The sequence below is a fragment of the Carcharhinus amblyrhynchos genome, chromosome 6 (genome assembly GCF_965287045.1).
Source record: "Carcharhinus amblyrhynchos chromosome 6, sCarAmb.v2.hapA, whole genome shotgun sequence".
NCBI lineage: Eukaryota > Metazoa > Chordata > Chondrichthyes > Carcharhiniformes > Carcharhinidae > Carcharhinus > Carcharhinus amblyrhynchos.
The window spans coordinates 92,505,381-92,521,951 of NC_137329.1; the positions used below are offsets into that span (position 1 = coordinate 92,505,381).

General features: G+C 42.6%; 2 protein-coding genes across 2 annotated transcripts in view; one reads left to right on the forward strand and one right to left on the reverse strand.

Annotated features, from left to right (window-relative positions):
• Nucleotides 1-1,589, reverse strand: part of LOC145344107 (DENN domain-containing protein 2A-like) — a 110,998-nt gene extending 109,409 nt beyond the window's left edge. Inside the window, exon 1 of the mRNA XM_080190954.1 lies at nt 1,408-1,589. The gene's annotated coding sequence lies outside the window, so the exon portion shown is untranslated. The remainder of the gene's footprint in view (nt 1-1,407) is intronic.
• An 871-nt stretch (nt 1,590-2,460) lies between these two features.
• On the forward strand, nt 2,461-15,659 carry adck2 (aarF domain containing kinase 2). The gene is made up of 8 exons (XM_080190960.1): nt 2,461-3,849; nt 4,384-4,530; nt 5,523-5,651; nt 7,858-7,953; nt 11,876-12,127; nt 13,003-13,131; nt 14,972-15,025; nt 15,117-15,659. The coding sequence occupies exons 1-8, from the start codon at nt 2,914-2,916 to the stop codon at nt 15,252-15,254; spliced, it is 1,881 nt and encodes a 626-aa protein (XP_080047086.1). The 5' UTR covers nt 2,461-2,913; the 3' UTR covers nt 15,255-15,659.
• The last annotated feature ends 912 nt before the right edge of the window (nt 15,660-16,571 follow it).

A 16,571-nucleotide genomic window follows, 5' to 3' on the forward strand; every position in this document is an offset into this window, starting at 1 on the left:
GGAGTCCAAAACAAGGGGGTCACAGTTTGAAAATAAAGGGTAAAATTTAAGGGCAGCAGGGTGGCACCATGGTTAGCACTGCTGCCTCACATCTCCAGGGGCCTGGGTTGCATTCCCAGCTTAGGTCATTGTCTCTGTGGAGTTTGCATGTTCTCCCCGTCTGCACGGGTTTCGTCCAGGTGCTCTGGTTTCTTCCCACAGTCCAAAGACGTGTGAGTTAGGTTGATTGGCCATGCTCAATTGCCCCTTAGTGTCCCGGGATGTGCAGGCTAGAGGGATTAGTGGGGTAAATGTGTGGGGTTATGGGGATTGTTGTCAGTGCAGACTCATTTGATGGGCCAAATGGCCTCCTTTTACACTGTAGGCACTATGATCTCACATAATAGCTCAAAGGAGTAAAAATACTGCTGAATGAGGTACTGGAAAATTATAGAACTTTATCTGACCTGTGGTGAAATGCAAATGCTTCTGGGTCACTTCAAATGCATGGAATTTGAAAAGTACTATTAGATGAATGCAGTTGGTTTCATTTTCAGACTCTTAAACCTAACAGGCACCTGACCTGACCTGGATGCTGACTTTCCAGTTAACTCATTAAATAGAATACATCAATAATACCTAAGAGAGGGGAAAAGAAAGGAAAAGGACAAGGTAGGGGGAAAGTGAGGGTTCCTGTATCATCCCCTCACCTACCCTCTCCTTGATCCACTTATCTAACCTAATCCTGCTACAGGCAAGTAGTAGGTTTAGTTTTGATTTCTGGAGGCAGGTCAATTAATTTTTAAAGATCTTGAATTTTCTGTAGCACATTTTACAAATCCACGACATCCTAAAGTGTTTTACAACCCATTAAGTAATTTTAAAATGTTAGCAACTGTTCAAATGTAGGAAATATAAAACATATATTGCAACATACATGAGATCTAATGTGATTTCTTTATTAAACCATCAACATGTCACTCAGCAACATTGGGAACATTTCTAGAGCTGTACCCTTACAAATACAGTCAAATATTGATTTGGAGGTCAGTGGTCCCAATTCTTCTGATGATTTTGAGTCTTTTCCTTGTCACTATTTCACTCACCATCTGTTTCCTTAACCCATTCAGCAAATGCTGAGAGTTTATCAAAGCAAGCTCTTCATCTTCCTATTGTAACAGCTGCTCCTTTCCCGCTTTTAGTTTTAGAAACACTGACCTCTTAATGAACAAGTCTTTATCTATTAACAACAAATCAATAAGACCCTTTACCCCAAGGCACACTCAGAAATGGCCAGTGTTACAATGCATACGGAAGGATTCACAGTGTTCAGTAACACACTGAGCAGTAACAACGAATGCATTAACAACTATTAAACTTTGCTATATATATTCACGCTTATAAAAGAATCAAAATCTCAGTTGGTACCTGAGCAGAGATCCCCTATCCTCAGCCAATGTTGGGGGGAGCAGAGAACCCCCCCCCCCCCCTTCCCAAGCCTGGGGGAGGGGGGGACGAGCAGAGACCACCTTCCCCAGCTTGGAGGGGGGAATGGAGGGAGCAGCAACTCCCTTGCACAGCCTGCGTGGGGAGAGAGCAGAGGCCTCCTTCCCCAGCCTGTGGGGGACCGGGGGTGGGGGGGGGGGGGGGGGGGTGGGCAGTGGTGCAGCAGATATCCCCCTCCCCAGCCTGTGGGAGGGGGAGCAGAGACCCCCACAGTGTGTATGTGTGTGTGACGGGGGGGTGGCCTGGGGTTAGGGGGGGACAACGCGCCCAAAGCAGCTGCTGCCGTCTCCGCGACATGAGCCGCACAACAAGTCCCACCTCACCTCCTCTGGGACCAATAATGGGATGATGTGGATGTGCCGGCGTTGGACTGGGGTAAACACAGTAAAAAGTCTGACAACACCAGGTTTTCGTCGAAGAGGGAAACCTCGAAAACTTGTGCGTTTGCTATCAAATAAATCGGTTGGACTAAAACCTGGTGTTGTCAGACTTTTTACCAATAATGGGAGGCAGGATGAGGGGCCTGATCACAAGGACCAATAGAATAGGAGGAGGGCGGGGTCTAATCACAGGGACCAATAGCAAGCGAGATCTGGATATTTAAATCAGGAGGGGCGGGCGGTGGATCTTGGGGACCAATGGGCGACAAGGAGCAGGGAAACTAGACATTTGGACCAATAGGAAGAGAAAGGGGCGGAAAAGGTGGACACTCTGACCAATAGAGACAGGGGCGGGGACTGGAAATGTGGGCCAATAGGAAGAGGCAGGGGCGGGGACCGGAAATTTGGACCAATAGGAGAAAGAGGGTGGGACTGGACATCTTGACCAATAGGGAGCGGCGGGGCGGAGACTGGACATTTAGACCAATAGGGAGAGACAGGGGTGTGGACTGGAGATTTTGACCAATAGGAGGAAAGGGCGAGGCGGATCAGCTGAGTGCGCGTGCGCAGTAGCGCAATCTCTGGTGTTGGGGTGATGGTCGGTGTGTGGGGGAGTGTTTATGATGGAGGGTCAGTAATACCAGGGGGACAGTGAGGCAGTGTGCATTCAGACTGGAGCACAATCATAGCTCCCGGCCTGAGGGAGCGGGTCGCTAAGCTGCTGGTAACACACAGGCCTCCTGGCCTCGTTACCGGTGCATTATCCAAGAGCAGCTTCGCTGTTGGATTCATTCAGGCGGAATATCACCAGCACGTCTCGCTGAAGCCTTCCTCATCTGGTGAATCACCTTTCTTATCTCTTGGGAATGAATGGATTGGCTGCTGGAAGAGTTGAGGCTGCAGCTTGGTGTTTTAAACGCTGGATTCCATGATACAATAACAATTTGCAGAGCTGCATTGGACCATATGGAAATCGGGAACAACAAATAGTACTTGTTGGCATTCCAGCCTCAATATAAATCTTGTTGGGTTACATAGTTCCTAAAGGATGGCGACCTTTCTCTTCATTTGTAGGATACCTCCAGCAATGTTCAGACCAATGTTGAGAGCCACTGTCTTGATGTCAGACAGTCCTGCATTGAAAGCATCTTTCAGGTTGAAGAAGTTACCAAAGCTCACTCTTGCTTGTCTCGGTCTTGGAGCTTCATCAGTTGCAAAGTCCCAGAAGATGGTCACCATGGAGGCAAAAGTGCTACACCAGCCAAATTCAAGGGCTGCACGCTCATTTTTGAAAGATCTATTCTGGAAGCTACATTTCACTGTTCATGTGGCTGTCCGAGCTGTGATCCTGCTGCTAAGGTTTGGGCCTTTGTTGCTGCTGTATCCAATTTGTTTTGCATCCTCCAATTTGACTTTGCTTTGGTGTGATCTGCTATTGAAATCCATGGAGGCTGCAGGCCCTACTTTCATTAAACTGGGTCAGTGGTTCAGCACCAGAAGAGACCTCTTCTCAGCAGAGTTCTGTGATAAGCTCTCCAGACTTCATGTCCATGTCGCACCGCATTCTTGGGGTTACACTGAATATAGTATGAAAAGAGCCTTTGGAGAGGGCTGGAAGAACATATTTCAGTTTGAAAATAAGGAACCCATCAGATCGGGTTGCATTGCTCAGGTCTATAGAGCTTATAGTAATCCAAAGAACAGCAATAACTCTGAATTTCAGAAATTTGCAGAAAGCTTTGAAAAAGAGGATCAATTTGAAGCCTGGGAGGTATTTGGGCTTCAAGGGATATTTCATCACATGTTTGGTAAAAAACAGAATGATTTTCCAGATCAGACCAATGAAGATGGCCATCATGATCCCCAAAATGGATCTGAACCTGCTGAGGAATTCATTGGAATACCAGAACCGGAGAATGGAAAAGCAACACTTCACCCTGAGTCAACAGCACTGCAGCATCCTCTCATTCCAGTGGCTATCAAGGTATTATAATTCCTACAGACTACAAACTGTGCGACGTAAATAACGTTTGTATTTTGTAATTGAGTAGAGGGAAGTTCATGGAAAGAAAGAAAAAGTTTCACATGTTTTGCACACAATGTCTGCATCAAATAATTAGATATAAAATAAAACTCATACCTCGCCTCACAAGCAGATCTCAAATTGGGTATTGCAACAGTAAGAATGCAGGGCAATGCTCCAGCAACCCCATAGGATCAATGTGTCTTATTGCTCAATATCAATAGAATATCTAGCATGAATCTACCATTTCACTCCCCATGATAGCTGTCATTGAGTTGGACTGAACTTCAGTGTCAGTTAATGCTGAATTTTTGGCATTTCTGTAACCTTGACTGAGTTCTTCAAGCTGATCCAAATGCTCTTTTTGAGATCACTTACAGTTTTCAGAGAGAGATCTCATGATATTTGGGTTGTTTATAATATCTGGCTGCAGAGCAAAGCAGTGTGTGAGGCCATTCTACAACCTAGAGGTTCACAATTGTTTCTGTTTTGTAGGTGATGCATCCTGGAATAGCCCATCGAGTCAAAATGGATCTACTGCTGATAAAAGCATCAAGCTGGGTTCTCGATCTTCTGCCAGGCCTGAAGTGGCTGAGGTGGACTGAAGTAGTGGGAGAGTTTGAAAGGCTCATGACACGACTGGTGAGGACACAAGTTAACTCCATCTGAGTTCTGACCAGGATCTTTTTCAAATCTGTAAGCAAAGAGGCAGGAGAGTGTGTTAATGGCGGTGTTCTTTTTTGTTCCATTTGCAACTCAACTGATCTTCAAAGGCCGCTTAGGAAAAAACACCTATCTGTCATATTCCATTTTTTAAATGCCATGTGGCTAAAAGTGATATAAATCAGTATATATTAGTGGTTAAAAATTAGCAGTTGCTGGCATGGAAGTTAAATAATAACATATATCATAACCGTGAATGCGTCAAATCATCAAAATGATGAACAATTAAACTGCAGAAAACTGAGCAAAGCAAATATTTACATTTTTTTGACAGTTTAACAATCTCAAATTGCCCAATAAATACCAATGTTAAAGTGGCATGTGACCAACCAGATCACGCAAACATTTAGCAAACTTGGTTTGTGCTGCCACCTTGCATTCCTTCCCCAACTGAAAAGGCAACATGTTGTAAACATTGAACCCTGTTAACAAAGTCAGAAATAATTCAGAGTAAAATGCTGATTTGAATCATATAGCTAACTGTATGGTCATTTTATTCTTAGAGAGACCCAACCATGGGTTGAGGACCTATCCCTTAACCTGAAGCACTTGAAGAATTTCAGTTGTTGGATTAAGTGTTTTGCCCGTTCCTTTTGTAAATGCCTTACTACTTTGTGATTGACTGCAGTTTGTGATAGTTGATGGAACATTTACAATTGGAAGACAGAATCTCAAAGTAACAGTGACAGGATTAGCACTTGCTTTCGATATGTATCTCCATGTTATTTCCTTTTATGGAATTTAAAATATTTCTCCCTCTGATCCTTACGATTTGTCTCAGGTTAGTAAGTATTTTTTGATTTGGAATCCACTCAGAAACAGAATTAATGAGAAATCGCTTTGTTCTAGTACTATACCTCATACGGTTCGTGTCTAAACTAATCAATGTTTCTGGTGGCATTACCCCACAGATCGATTTGAGATACGAGGCAAAGAATTTGGAGAGATTCCGAGAGAATTTTCGGGATATGGAATCTGTCAAGTTTCCAATACCTCTCAGGCCGTTTGTCACAAGAACAGTTCTGGTTGAAACCTTTGAGGTATTTTTTTAATCTACACTTTGTTGCTAAAATGTGCAGTGCTGGAACAGGGAAAACATGGTTTGAATTTGGTTTTCATTGAGTTCTTAATCCCTGAAAGGTTAAGTAGATGAGAATTTAACGACAGGAAAAGAGGGAAAGCTTGAGTTGATCACATTATATAGAAAGTAACTCAGTAAAGGAAATATAACAAATTCATTGCTAGCTGTAACACGTGGTGTGGGAATGAAGTATGCAATCTATTTATCCAGTCCCACATCTACTGTCGCTCATAATAATGAATGGCAATTAATTTGCAATTTCAGGACTACAAAATTAACACTTGATGAAAGCTTGAGGTTGGAAGAATTCTTGACAGCTGATCCATATGTGAAGTAACATTCAACAGCACATGGTGACTACTATAAAATAAATTATTTATGCAAAAGTCCTTTGAGATGACTTGGAATGATAAAGTACTAAATAAAGACATGTATCTTGTTAAAGTTTTAAAAGTATCTAATTAGGAAGATTATTAAAGGACTACAGAGGTATGTATAGTCAAAAAATCTAATCTTACCTGAGGATTCTCAGCTTTGCAAGCAGGAGTTTGACATTATATAAGTTCTCATTTTACACATGTCACAGAACTGGTAAGGTTAAAATGACCTCTTAATAATCTGTTCTCCAAAAGAAAGAAATCGAATATGTTGAACTAATATAATTCAAATGAAATAGTTATACTCAACCATTTAAGAGGTCCTAATAGTGATGGTACTTGTACTTAATGCATTCTGAAAAAGAGGAAAATTATAAATCCCAGCACATACTGCTGGAAAATATAAATTTTTTGTCTCATTGATAAGGCTGGTGAACTTAATTGCAGAACAGAGCTTCTAAATAATTATCTTTTAACAGCTTTTAGAATGGACTACATCCATAATATTCTCAGCCAACTAAGTGATATGGAAGCAGATGCATTTGCGTCCATGGACAATACATACAGGCCAGTAAGAAACTTGGAGCAATGAAGATAAATATTGCCTAATGCATAGATGGAGTACACTTGAGGCAGCAATGGAAGTGTGAGGTAGGGTATGGAAAGGGTTAAGGAAAATGTTGCAAAATGTATTGAACACAACCCAGCTCTGAAAGCTGGAGTTTTCATCTTTACTGCATGGTCGGTAACATAGAGGAGTGGATCACTTGTCATTTTGGAACATCTTTCCACTATGATTGTTTTCAATAGACTTAAGAGTGGAGCTGCTTATAATGTATGGGGGAATTACAGTCTGCCCCCTGTTCGGTAAAGATGAAAAATTGCCCAGGTATTCAGATTCTTCCTTTGCATGTTTAAAACATCAGTCTATGTAATATGGGCCTGTTGGCCTTTCATGCATAGTAGAAAATGGGTCGAGTTACAGCAGTTTCTCACTGGAATAAGTAAAAGAAACATGATCCAGGTTGTTAAAATCTTCGCAGAAATGGTGGGATTCTTGGTCAGAGTTTTTTGGGCCTAACTAAAAGATAAGTACATGGGAGTAACACTTGTGAAACCAGCAGAATACCACTTAGTGCAATGAATGTGGACTCAGTATTCAAAAAGGGAGAAGATGCGCATGGGCTTTGGATCAGGACTGCGCTGAGATTAAAATGGTCTGAAAGGGTTCTCTGCTTTGCACCTAAATCAATGATGGGTTGTTCCTTGCACTCTTACCTCACTGGCAGATATATCCTAATTCAGTGTCAAGAATGTGAAATATATGAAAATTAATATGGGCATAGGTTTAAACTGCATGTGGTCTGTGTTGTGAACCATGCAGCCCAGAAAGACAATCTGGTAATCCTTCACCCAAATGAGCTGAATGGTTGTCTTGTGATCTTGTGCATTGTCCAATGGACGGGCGACTGTGATGTTTAAACTAGCAGGAATATTTCTTCTTTACCTCCAAACGTGTAAAGCAGAAGTATCTTTGGAGTATGCACGCTCAGCCAGAGAGCATGGTTACTACAACATTTCACATCTTTCTGCATTTGTTCTGGGAATGTGTAAGTTTTGCGTGATACTAACGTTTGCCCAGTATCTCCTACAGAACAAAACTGTTCGGTTGGTAAACCGATATTCTGGAGTCTGGATACAAAACTCTTAAAAACTTTCGACGTTGAATTAAATGCCACTGGATGCTATGATGAAAGGTCATGTGACATTAATTCTTCTGTGTTGTAGGAGAGTGAACCCATCTCGATGTACTTGACAAAGGATGTACCTAAAACATTGAAACAGAGGTTGGCAAGAGTCGGGGTGGAGATGCTGCTGAAGATGGTAACTTGGGGGCAAATGGACATGGGACTGAAAAAGACACGAGAAAGGGAGGGTCAACCAAACATTTAATGTGGCAGTCCGTGTTATGTAAATGGTCCCCATGCACAGGAGAATGTACATAAGAACATAAGAAATAGGAGTAGGCCATCTAGCCCTTTGAGCCTACCCCGCCATTCAATAAGATCATGGCTGATCTGAAGTGGATCAGTTCGACTTTCCCGCTTTCTCCCCATAACCTTTAATTCCCCCGTCTATCAAAAACCTATCTACCCATGACTTAAATATATTTAGCGAGGTAGCCTCCACCACTTCAACGGGCAGAGCATTCCAGAGATTCACCACCCTTTGAGTGAAGAAGATCCTCCTCAACTCTGATCTAAACTGCTCTCTTCCCCCCCCCATCTTGAGGCTGTGTCTTCTAGTCCCATTATTCTTTCTAAGTGAGAAGAATCTCTCTACCTCTACCCTATCCATCTCCTTTATTATCTTATACGTCTCTATAAGATCCCCCCTCACCCTTCTAAACTCCAACAAGTACAGACCCAGTCTATTTAGTCTCTCTTCATAGTCCAACCCTCTCATCTCCGGTACCAGCCTAGTGAACCTCCTCTGCATTCCCTCCAAGGCCAATATATCCTTCCGCAAGTGTGGCGACCAAAACTGCACACGGTACTCCAGCTGCGGCCTCATCAGTACCCTATGCAGTTGCAGCAAGACCTCCCTACTTTTATATTCTATCCCCCTCGCTATAAAGGCCAACATTCCATTCGCCTTCTTGATCACCTGCTGCACCTGCAGACTGGTTTTTTGCAACTCGTGCACAAGGACCCCCAGTTCCCTCTGCACTGTAGCATGCTGCAGCTTTTCGTCTTTTAAATAATAATCCCTCCTACTACTATTTCTGCCAAATTGGATAGCCTCACACTTGCTAACATTATACTCCATCTGCCAGGTCCTCGCCCACTCGCTCAGCCTATCCAGATCTCTCTGCAGACTTTCCACACCCTCCATGCAATTTGCTTTTCCACTCATCTTGGTGTCATCAGCAAATTTCGTCACCCTACACTCAGCTCCCTCCTCCAGATTATCTATATAAATGGTAAATAGTTGAGGCCCCAGCACCGATCCCTGCGGCACTCCACTAGTCACCAACCAATGTGGGAAATATTTGCTGATTGAACCAGATGGCAATTGCAAATGAGAAAACAAGGTTGTGCTGGAAGTTGCGTCCATTGGTAGTAACAAAATAAACATTTTCCAAACATGAGATTTTACCCTGACATAAAAGTGCTAACTCATGCTGAGTACCTTGCCATTCTTTGTGTATGAGGCTGGACAATGAGTGTTGGCAGGTTATTTAACTATGGTATCACAAAGTCTGTGCGTGACATTCATATGCAAGCATTATCCAGGAAGGATCGCCTTGATTGATTCTCCTTTCTTTCCCTCGCTTAGGGGCAATAAGACCAACTGAACATTTCCATCCAGCAGAACCCTAGTACAGACTGGAGTTCAGCTGGGACCTTTTTTAGTCTGTTTGGAGAGAGCAGACAAATATCCCTATTCATCTATATGTATGTGTATAATACGTGTAATTATACACCTGTTTGTCTTCCTCAGTATTGTCCATGGTTAGTCAGAGGAAACAATATGTTTCTTTAGCTGTGTTTGTTGTACCAGCCGGAGGGTGCCGTTCAAGCAAAAGTATCAGATACTTCCTTGATCTATTATTCCACATCATTTCCCCATTGCTTCCCATGCATTTCCTCAGCCTTCTTTCTTTGCTACCCCCTTATCTATAACTGCTTCATTTCCTCTCTCAACCCGGTTATAGCACCATCAGCTGGAGGAAGTAAGAACAGCAGATATTACCGTCGTCATTATCATCATTGATTCTAATAGACTGAGGAGTTAAATGTTACTGATTGTAACCAATGTACTAGGTGTCAAAATTACGATAAACTCAAAACAAACAAGCTCTGAGTTTTAATATATTACTACAATGTCTCTTACGGTCTTGTTTACGGTGAGCCAAGGATTTGATGCAAAAGGAGGCACTTATGATGTTCAGTGGATAACACCTGAGCCCCTGACTTACAAGAATAAGTCAAATTCCATTGTATTCAAACTGGGCAATCTCCTGTTTGTCCAGGAGATTATTCAGGCCAAACAGATGTATTAGTAAGAGAATAATTGGAATGAAGGATAGTTGAAGAGGGAGTGAGCAAGGAGGAATAGGACAGTGAGAAAAAGGGAGTGAGCAAAAGGAAACGTTCAGTGGAGATGGGGTTCATAGAATCCCTACAGTGCAGAAAGTGGCCACTTGGCCCATCAAGCCTGCACCAACAACAATCTCACCCAGTCCCTATCCCTGTAATCCCATGTATTATCCTGCTAATCTTCCTGACACTAAGGGGCAATTTAACATGGCCAATCCACCTAACCTGCACATTGGAGTGTGGGAGGAAACTGGAGCACCCGGAAGAAACCCACACAGATACGGGGAGAATGTGCAAAGTTTCTTCAGACAGTCACGTGAGGCTGGAATTGAACCAGGGTCCCTGGCACTGTGAGGCCAACTGTTGTGCCACCATGCCATTGGGGACAGGAGAGGAGAAATGGGCGAAGGGATGCAGGCGTGCAGTGATAAGAGGGAAATGGGGTGATAAAGGATGGGGATGAGTGAGGAGATGTGGTGGAAACAAGCGCAGATAAATGGGGGTTGAGGCTGGGGATGAAGCAGTACAGGGTAAGGTAGGCAAAGAAAGTGTATAAGCTTAGTTAGGAATGGCATGGGAAGCAAGTGTTGTGCAAATGTGATGAAGGAAGTAGTGGAGTGGCACGGGGCAGTTAGGACTCGAGGGGAGTCGATATGGCGATTATGATCAACAACAGGTGGAAATTGGCAGATGTAGTCAGTGAGAGGTTAGAAACCTGAGGGAGCACATGGTCCAGAGACTTGAGAAGTTTATGGTTCAATAACTGTCATACTGTAACTTCTGTCACTGACTGGAAAGACAGCAGGAACAGATGTGCAAACTGGAGTTCAGCTGGGACCTTTATTAGTCTATTTGATTCATGCGAGAGAGCAGACAAAACTGCTTATCTATCTATATGCATGTATATAATACATGTAATTATATACCTGTCTGTCTTCCTTAGTATTGTCCATGGTTAGTCAAAGAAAATATGTTCAGATTTTCCCACCAAGATGAAGAGTACATGCCATTTCACTCCTAGGCCAGTTTACCACTGTAACAAGGCCAATTTAACTGAAATTTTGATGTTTTATAAATAAAGACATACTGTGTCTTTAAACAAATGAGCAAGTTGGAAAGGCTTTGAGCAGGCACTTCCTGTACAGCCTGACTAGTTTAGTTGGTATATAACAGGATTCTTGATCCTAGGATCATGGTGTCAAGCCCTATGTTGGGGAATGCACTTTTCTTTTAATTTTTTTAAATTGATGTTACAGTGGTGAGACTCCACTTTAAGGAGACTAATTGGCTGTTTGGGGAAAACACATAGCTATCACTCCCAGACAATCTTGTATTCACTATTTGAATAACATTTTAAATTCGTTGCAATTTTTTCCACTAACTAACTTTATTATAAAGGAGACATCAGCTTGCAAAAAAATGCATAATTCCTAATGTTCACTGACAAAGCAGGGCTGCACCTAAAGGCATCTCTCACTTTAAACAGGCAGTGACACTGCACCTGTCTGTATGCAGGAAGTGCTCCCCCTAGTGCTGTGGCATGAAAGGTGGCTTCTATCAACTCATATTGCAATAGAAATCTTTTCCCAAAGTATACCAAATGAATGATTCTCAAAAAGAATCCCTTTGTTTTCATCTTTGTGTTATTGTGACATTGCTGCCTGTTAATATATTTGTCTTTTGATCTGTTTGTCTTTTCATAGGTGTTTGTGGATAACTTTATTCATGGAGACCTTCACCCTGGAAATATCCTCATCCAAGGGATTGATCAATTCAGCCTACAAAATGATGACAAGACAACCATTGTAGACTTATGTGATACACTCATTGTTAATGTGCGTCCATCCCAATGTCCATTAAAGCTTATTCTTCTAGATACTGGCATTGTTACTGAACTCCAGCCAGCTGACTGGCATAATTTCAAGGCTATCTTCACTGCTGTAATTGAAGGGCAGGTAGGAATCTGTAAATTCTTCTCCCACTATGTACACTATCCTATCCTCAAAAGACCAGGCAAGGGATATGCTACGTTTTATCTGACAATGTAGGTCACGTGGCTTGTGTTTCTTTTTATCCTAATTTAATCTAGCTGACAATTTTAAGTTCTAAATAGGACAAATAATTTATCATTTTGACCCACTTGGCAACTGGAATTTTCACTGTTTCCTTCTGCAAATATTTGACATAGAACTATTACTTGGTTAGCAAACCATGAGACATGGCTTTGTGAGGTGGCGTGCTGTGGCCAAAATTACTAGCTTGAGCTCTAATTTGAGCAATATGTGGCATTGTGTTCCAGCCAGCAGAAAGGCGTAAATTCATCTGCCTTTTGCTTACTAGAATGACATTACAGGAAGAGGTGACAGGATTGAGGTATTCTGCTCTGGGTGGCACTGTGGGCCTCACACTGACCTTTTTTGGCGCAGTCAAAATCAAATGCTTTTTGTTGCTGAGATTAACTGATTTTGTCAAACTTAGTGCTATTTCCCTGTATGAGTTTAGCATCATTCAGCAATTTGAATATGGAAGTCATTGAATTAATTCCAGTGTTAAAAATTTAACAGTTGGCTTGCATAATTGACATTGTAACACATGGTGACTGTTCAGTACTGTGTATTCCTTGATTTTCCTTTTTGGTCCGTTCAGTCCAATACAGTTCCCTGTTCATTTGGTTTTTAGCCATGCTTCCATTTTCTTCATTCGCAAAGCTGGAGGGGCCATGGTTGGTTGGGGGTGAGGTGCTCAAACTGCATGCAGGCTAAAACAGGTTTATCAAATTTATCTGGATTTCCAGCTTCAGAATGTGTAATTCTGTGTTTTTTATTTCCAGGGTGAACAGGTTGCAGAACTACTGCTGACCCAGGCCAGAACCAGTGAATGCCGGGACATACAATTGTTTAAGTCAGAAATAGAAAAGCTCTTCAGTGAAGCCAAGATGAAGACAGGTTCCCTGGGAGAGGTATTAGTACACTAACATCCCTTAGTTAAGGAATGTGAGGCCATAATGATATAATGCAGCATTGTGGAGCAGGCAATGCCAGATCATAAAGCTTATTCAGTTTCTCTAAATAATGTGTTTCTAGTAATAATGCTAATTCCTACTAAATTGTCCCAGAGTCAAGTGGCTGCATGGAATACTGCAGTTGTGTATTTTTGATTCCGGGGAAGTGCCGGAAGATTGGAAAACGGCTAATGTTACGCCGTTGTTTAAGAAGGGTGCCAGGCAAAAGGCAGGGAGTTATAGGCCAGTTAGTTAACGTCTGTTGTAGGTAAAATGTTAGAATCCGTCATCAAGGAGGAAATAGCGAGGCATCTTGAGGGGAATTGCTTGATAGAGCAGACACAGCACGGTTTCGATAAGGGGAAGTCGTGTCTGACAAATTTAGTGGAGTTCTATGAGGATGTGTCTAGGGCGGTGGATAGAGGAGAGCCGGTGGATGTGGTCTTTCTTGATTTTCAGAAGGCATTTGACAAGGTACCTCACAAGAGGTTATTGCAGAAGGTCAGGGGACATGGAGTTGGGGGTAGGGCGTTAGCATGGATAGAGGATTGGTTGTCAAATAGGAGGCAGAGAGTTGGGGTAAATGGGTGCTATTCGGATTGGCGGATGGTGACTAGTGGAGTGCCCCAGGGGCCAGTGCTGGGGCCTCAGCTATTTACCATTTATATAGATGATCTGGAGGAGGGAACCGAGTGTTTGGTGTCAAAATTTGCTGATGACACCAAGATTGGTGGAACGGCAAATTGCGCGGAGAGTGTGGAGAGTCTACAGAAGGATCTAGATAGGCTGGGCGAATGGGCCAGGAACTGGCAAATGGAATTTAATGTTGGCAAGTGCGAGGTGGTCCACTTTGGTAGGAACAATGCTAGGAAGGATTATTACTTACGTGGCGAAAAACTGCAGCAGGCGACAGTGCAGAGGGACCTCGGGGTCCTTGTGCATGAGTCGCAAAAACCCAGCTTGCAGGTGCAGCATGTGGTCAGGAAGGCGAATGGGATGCTGGCCTTCATAGCAAGGGGGATTGAATATAAAAGTAGGGAGGTCTTGCTGCGGCTGTATAGGGCATTGGTAAGGCCGCAGCTGGAGTACTGTGTGCAGTTTTGGGCGCCGTACTTACGCAAGGATATTTTGGCCTTGGAGGGAGTACAGAGGAGGTTTACTAGGCTGATTCCGGAGTTGAGGGGGTTGAGCTATGAGGAGAGGCTGAATAAACTAGGCTTGTACTCGTTAGAGTTTAGAAGAATGAGGGGAGATCTCATTGAGACGTATAAGATGATGAATGGGATGGATAGGATAGAGGTGGAGAGACTCTTCCCGCTCAGAAAGGACAGTAGGACTAGGGGGCACAGCCTCAAGATAAAGGGGGGGCGGTTTAGAACGGAGTTGAGGAAGAACTTCTTCACTCAAAGGGTGGTGAATCTCTGGAATTCTCTGCCTGTTGAAGTGGTGGAGGCTACCTCGCTAAATATTTTTAAGATGCGGGTTGATGGGTTTTTGATAAGAGAGGGGATTAAGGGTTATGAGGACAGGGCGGGAATGTGGAACTGAGCCACGACAGATCAGCCATGATCTTATTGAATGGCGGGGCAGGCTCGAAGGGCTAGATAGCCTACTCCTGCTCCTATTTCTTATGTTCTTATGTTTCTTATGTTTTAGCTGATGAGATTACTGTCAGAGAGAATGGTAGGTGGGCTGATGCTACCAGTTGATGAGGGAGGAGGAAAGAATTGTTCATTGCCTAGAGGTATGTCTGTGTTAGCTAATCTCATTTTAAATACTTTTCCTCTTATCTTCCCAGCTCCATATTGCAAGCTTACTGTCTCAGGTTTTGGAGACACTCCTTATACACAAGGTAGGGTGGAATTCTGGACTTGGTTAAATGTGTAGCTCTTTGGTTTTGAGTGATTGAAGTATAACTGCAGTTTTATGTTTGTCAACACTAGGTCAAGGTGCAAAGTAACTTTGCCTCCGTCATCTTTGCCTTCATGGTCTTGGAGGACCTAAGTCGTTCTCTGAATCCTAGGTTGGACTTGCTGGAAGTGGCCAGACCTTTGCTGCTGAAAAACACCACAGGTTTGTAATGGCAGTCATAGCTGTCTGTAGCATTCCATTTTTGCCCACCCTTACAATGGGAAGGAGGGAATACATCTACCTGAGTTCTACATCAATTCAATGTTCGATCGTCGTGATAGCAGGGATTTACTAATTTATTTAACTACAGGCTGATGCGAAGGCCAGTAATAGTGCATTTGTAGAATAATTCATAATGTATCTCCATGTTTTAAGCACTTGTGAAACTGTGAGCAAAAATCATGATTAAATGTGTGAATGTGCACGGAGTTCCTGGATATATTGATTTTATCCCATTGCACTGACAGACTGAACAAATGTTATTTTCAATTACTTAAGTCTATGTAATTAGAACAAAGTGGAGAGGGTTAAAAAGTTAGTACTGTGCACAAATACTGTACCATAAATTAATAAAATGTGACAACCCAACAGATTCCCTGTCTCTTGAGTTCAACCGTATTGTGCCTTCTATTACATATGAAAGAAAAAGAAAGGAATGGTTGCATACAGTGAACCTTTCATGATCTCAGGATGTCCCAAAATACTTTACAGTCAGTGAAGTACTTTTGAAGTCATCCTCCACCCTGAGGGACTGCCAAACAAGAAGACATTAGAAGTGAAATCACTGTTATAATGCAGAAAACGCAGCAACTAATTTGCACACCGCAAGCTCACACAAACAGCAATGTGGTAATGACCGGATAATCTATTTTTAAGGTGTTGATTGGCCAGACATCAGGGATAAATCCCCTATTCTTCAAAGTAGTGCCATGGGATGTTTTATGTCCACCTGAGAGGGCAAAAGGGGCCTCAGTTTAACATCTCAACTGAAAAACATCATCTCCAATGGTGCAGCATTCGCTCAGTATTGCACTGAATTATACATCTCTAGAGTGAGACTTGAAGCCATGATCTTCTAACTCAAGTGATTGTGCTATCCACTGAGCCACAGCTGAGACTCAGAGTTATGGAGGATTCTGGGCAACATTTTGAGTGGGGAAGCTTGATTAGATTTGCAGGGTTGGAGATCTGAAAAGGAGCTTACAACAATTTGGGTATCACCAAAGATTGGAGTTGCACAACTCTGACAAGAGTCTGTATTTTTAACCCTCATTTTGTGGGCGAGTTAAAATAATTGTACTCTTTCATATGTTTTGAGATTCACTCAGTCTGTGTATGTGTGTCTATCTCTATATGCAGCAAAGGCTTTAAAAAGCAATGATTATTTCATACATAACATTTCCTACTTCCAAAGACCACCTACAGTCAGCAGGATCAATACTGTCTCCATTTATTTAATCTGCTTGTCATGCAACATTCCACTTTTT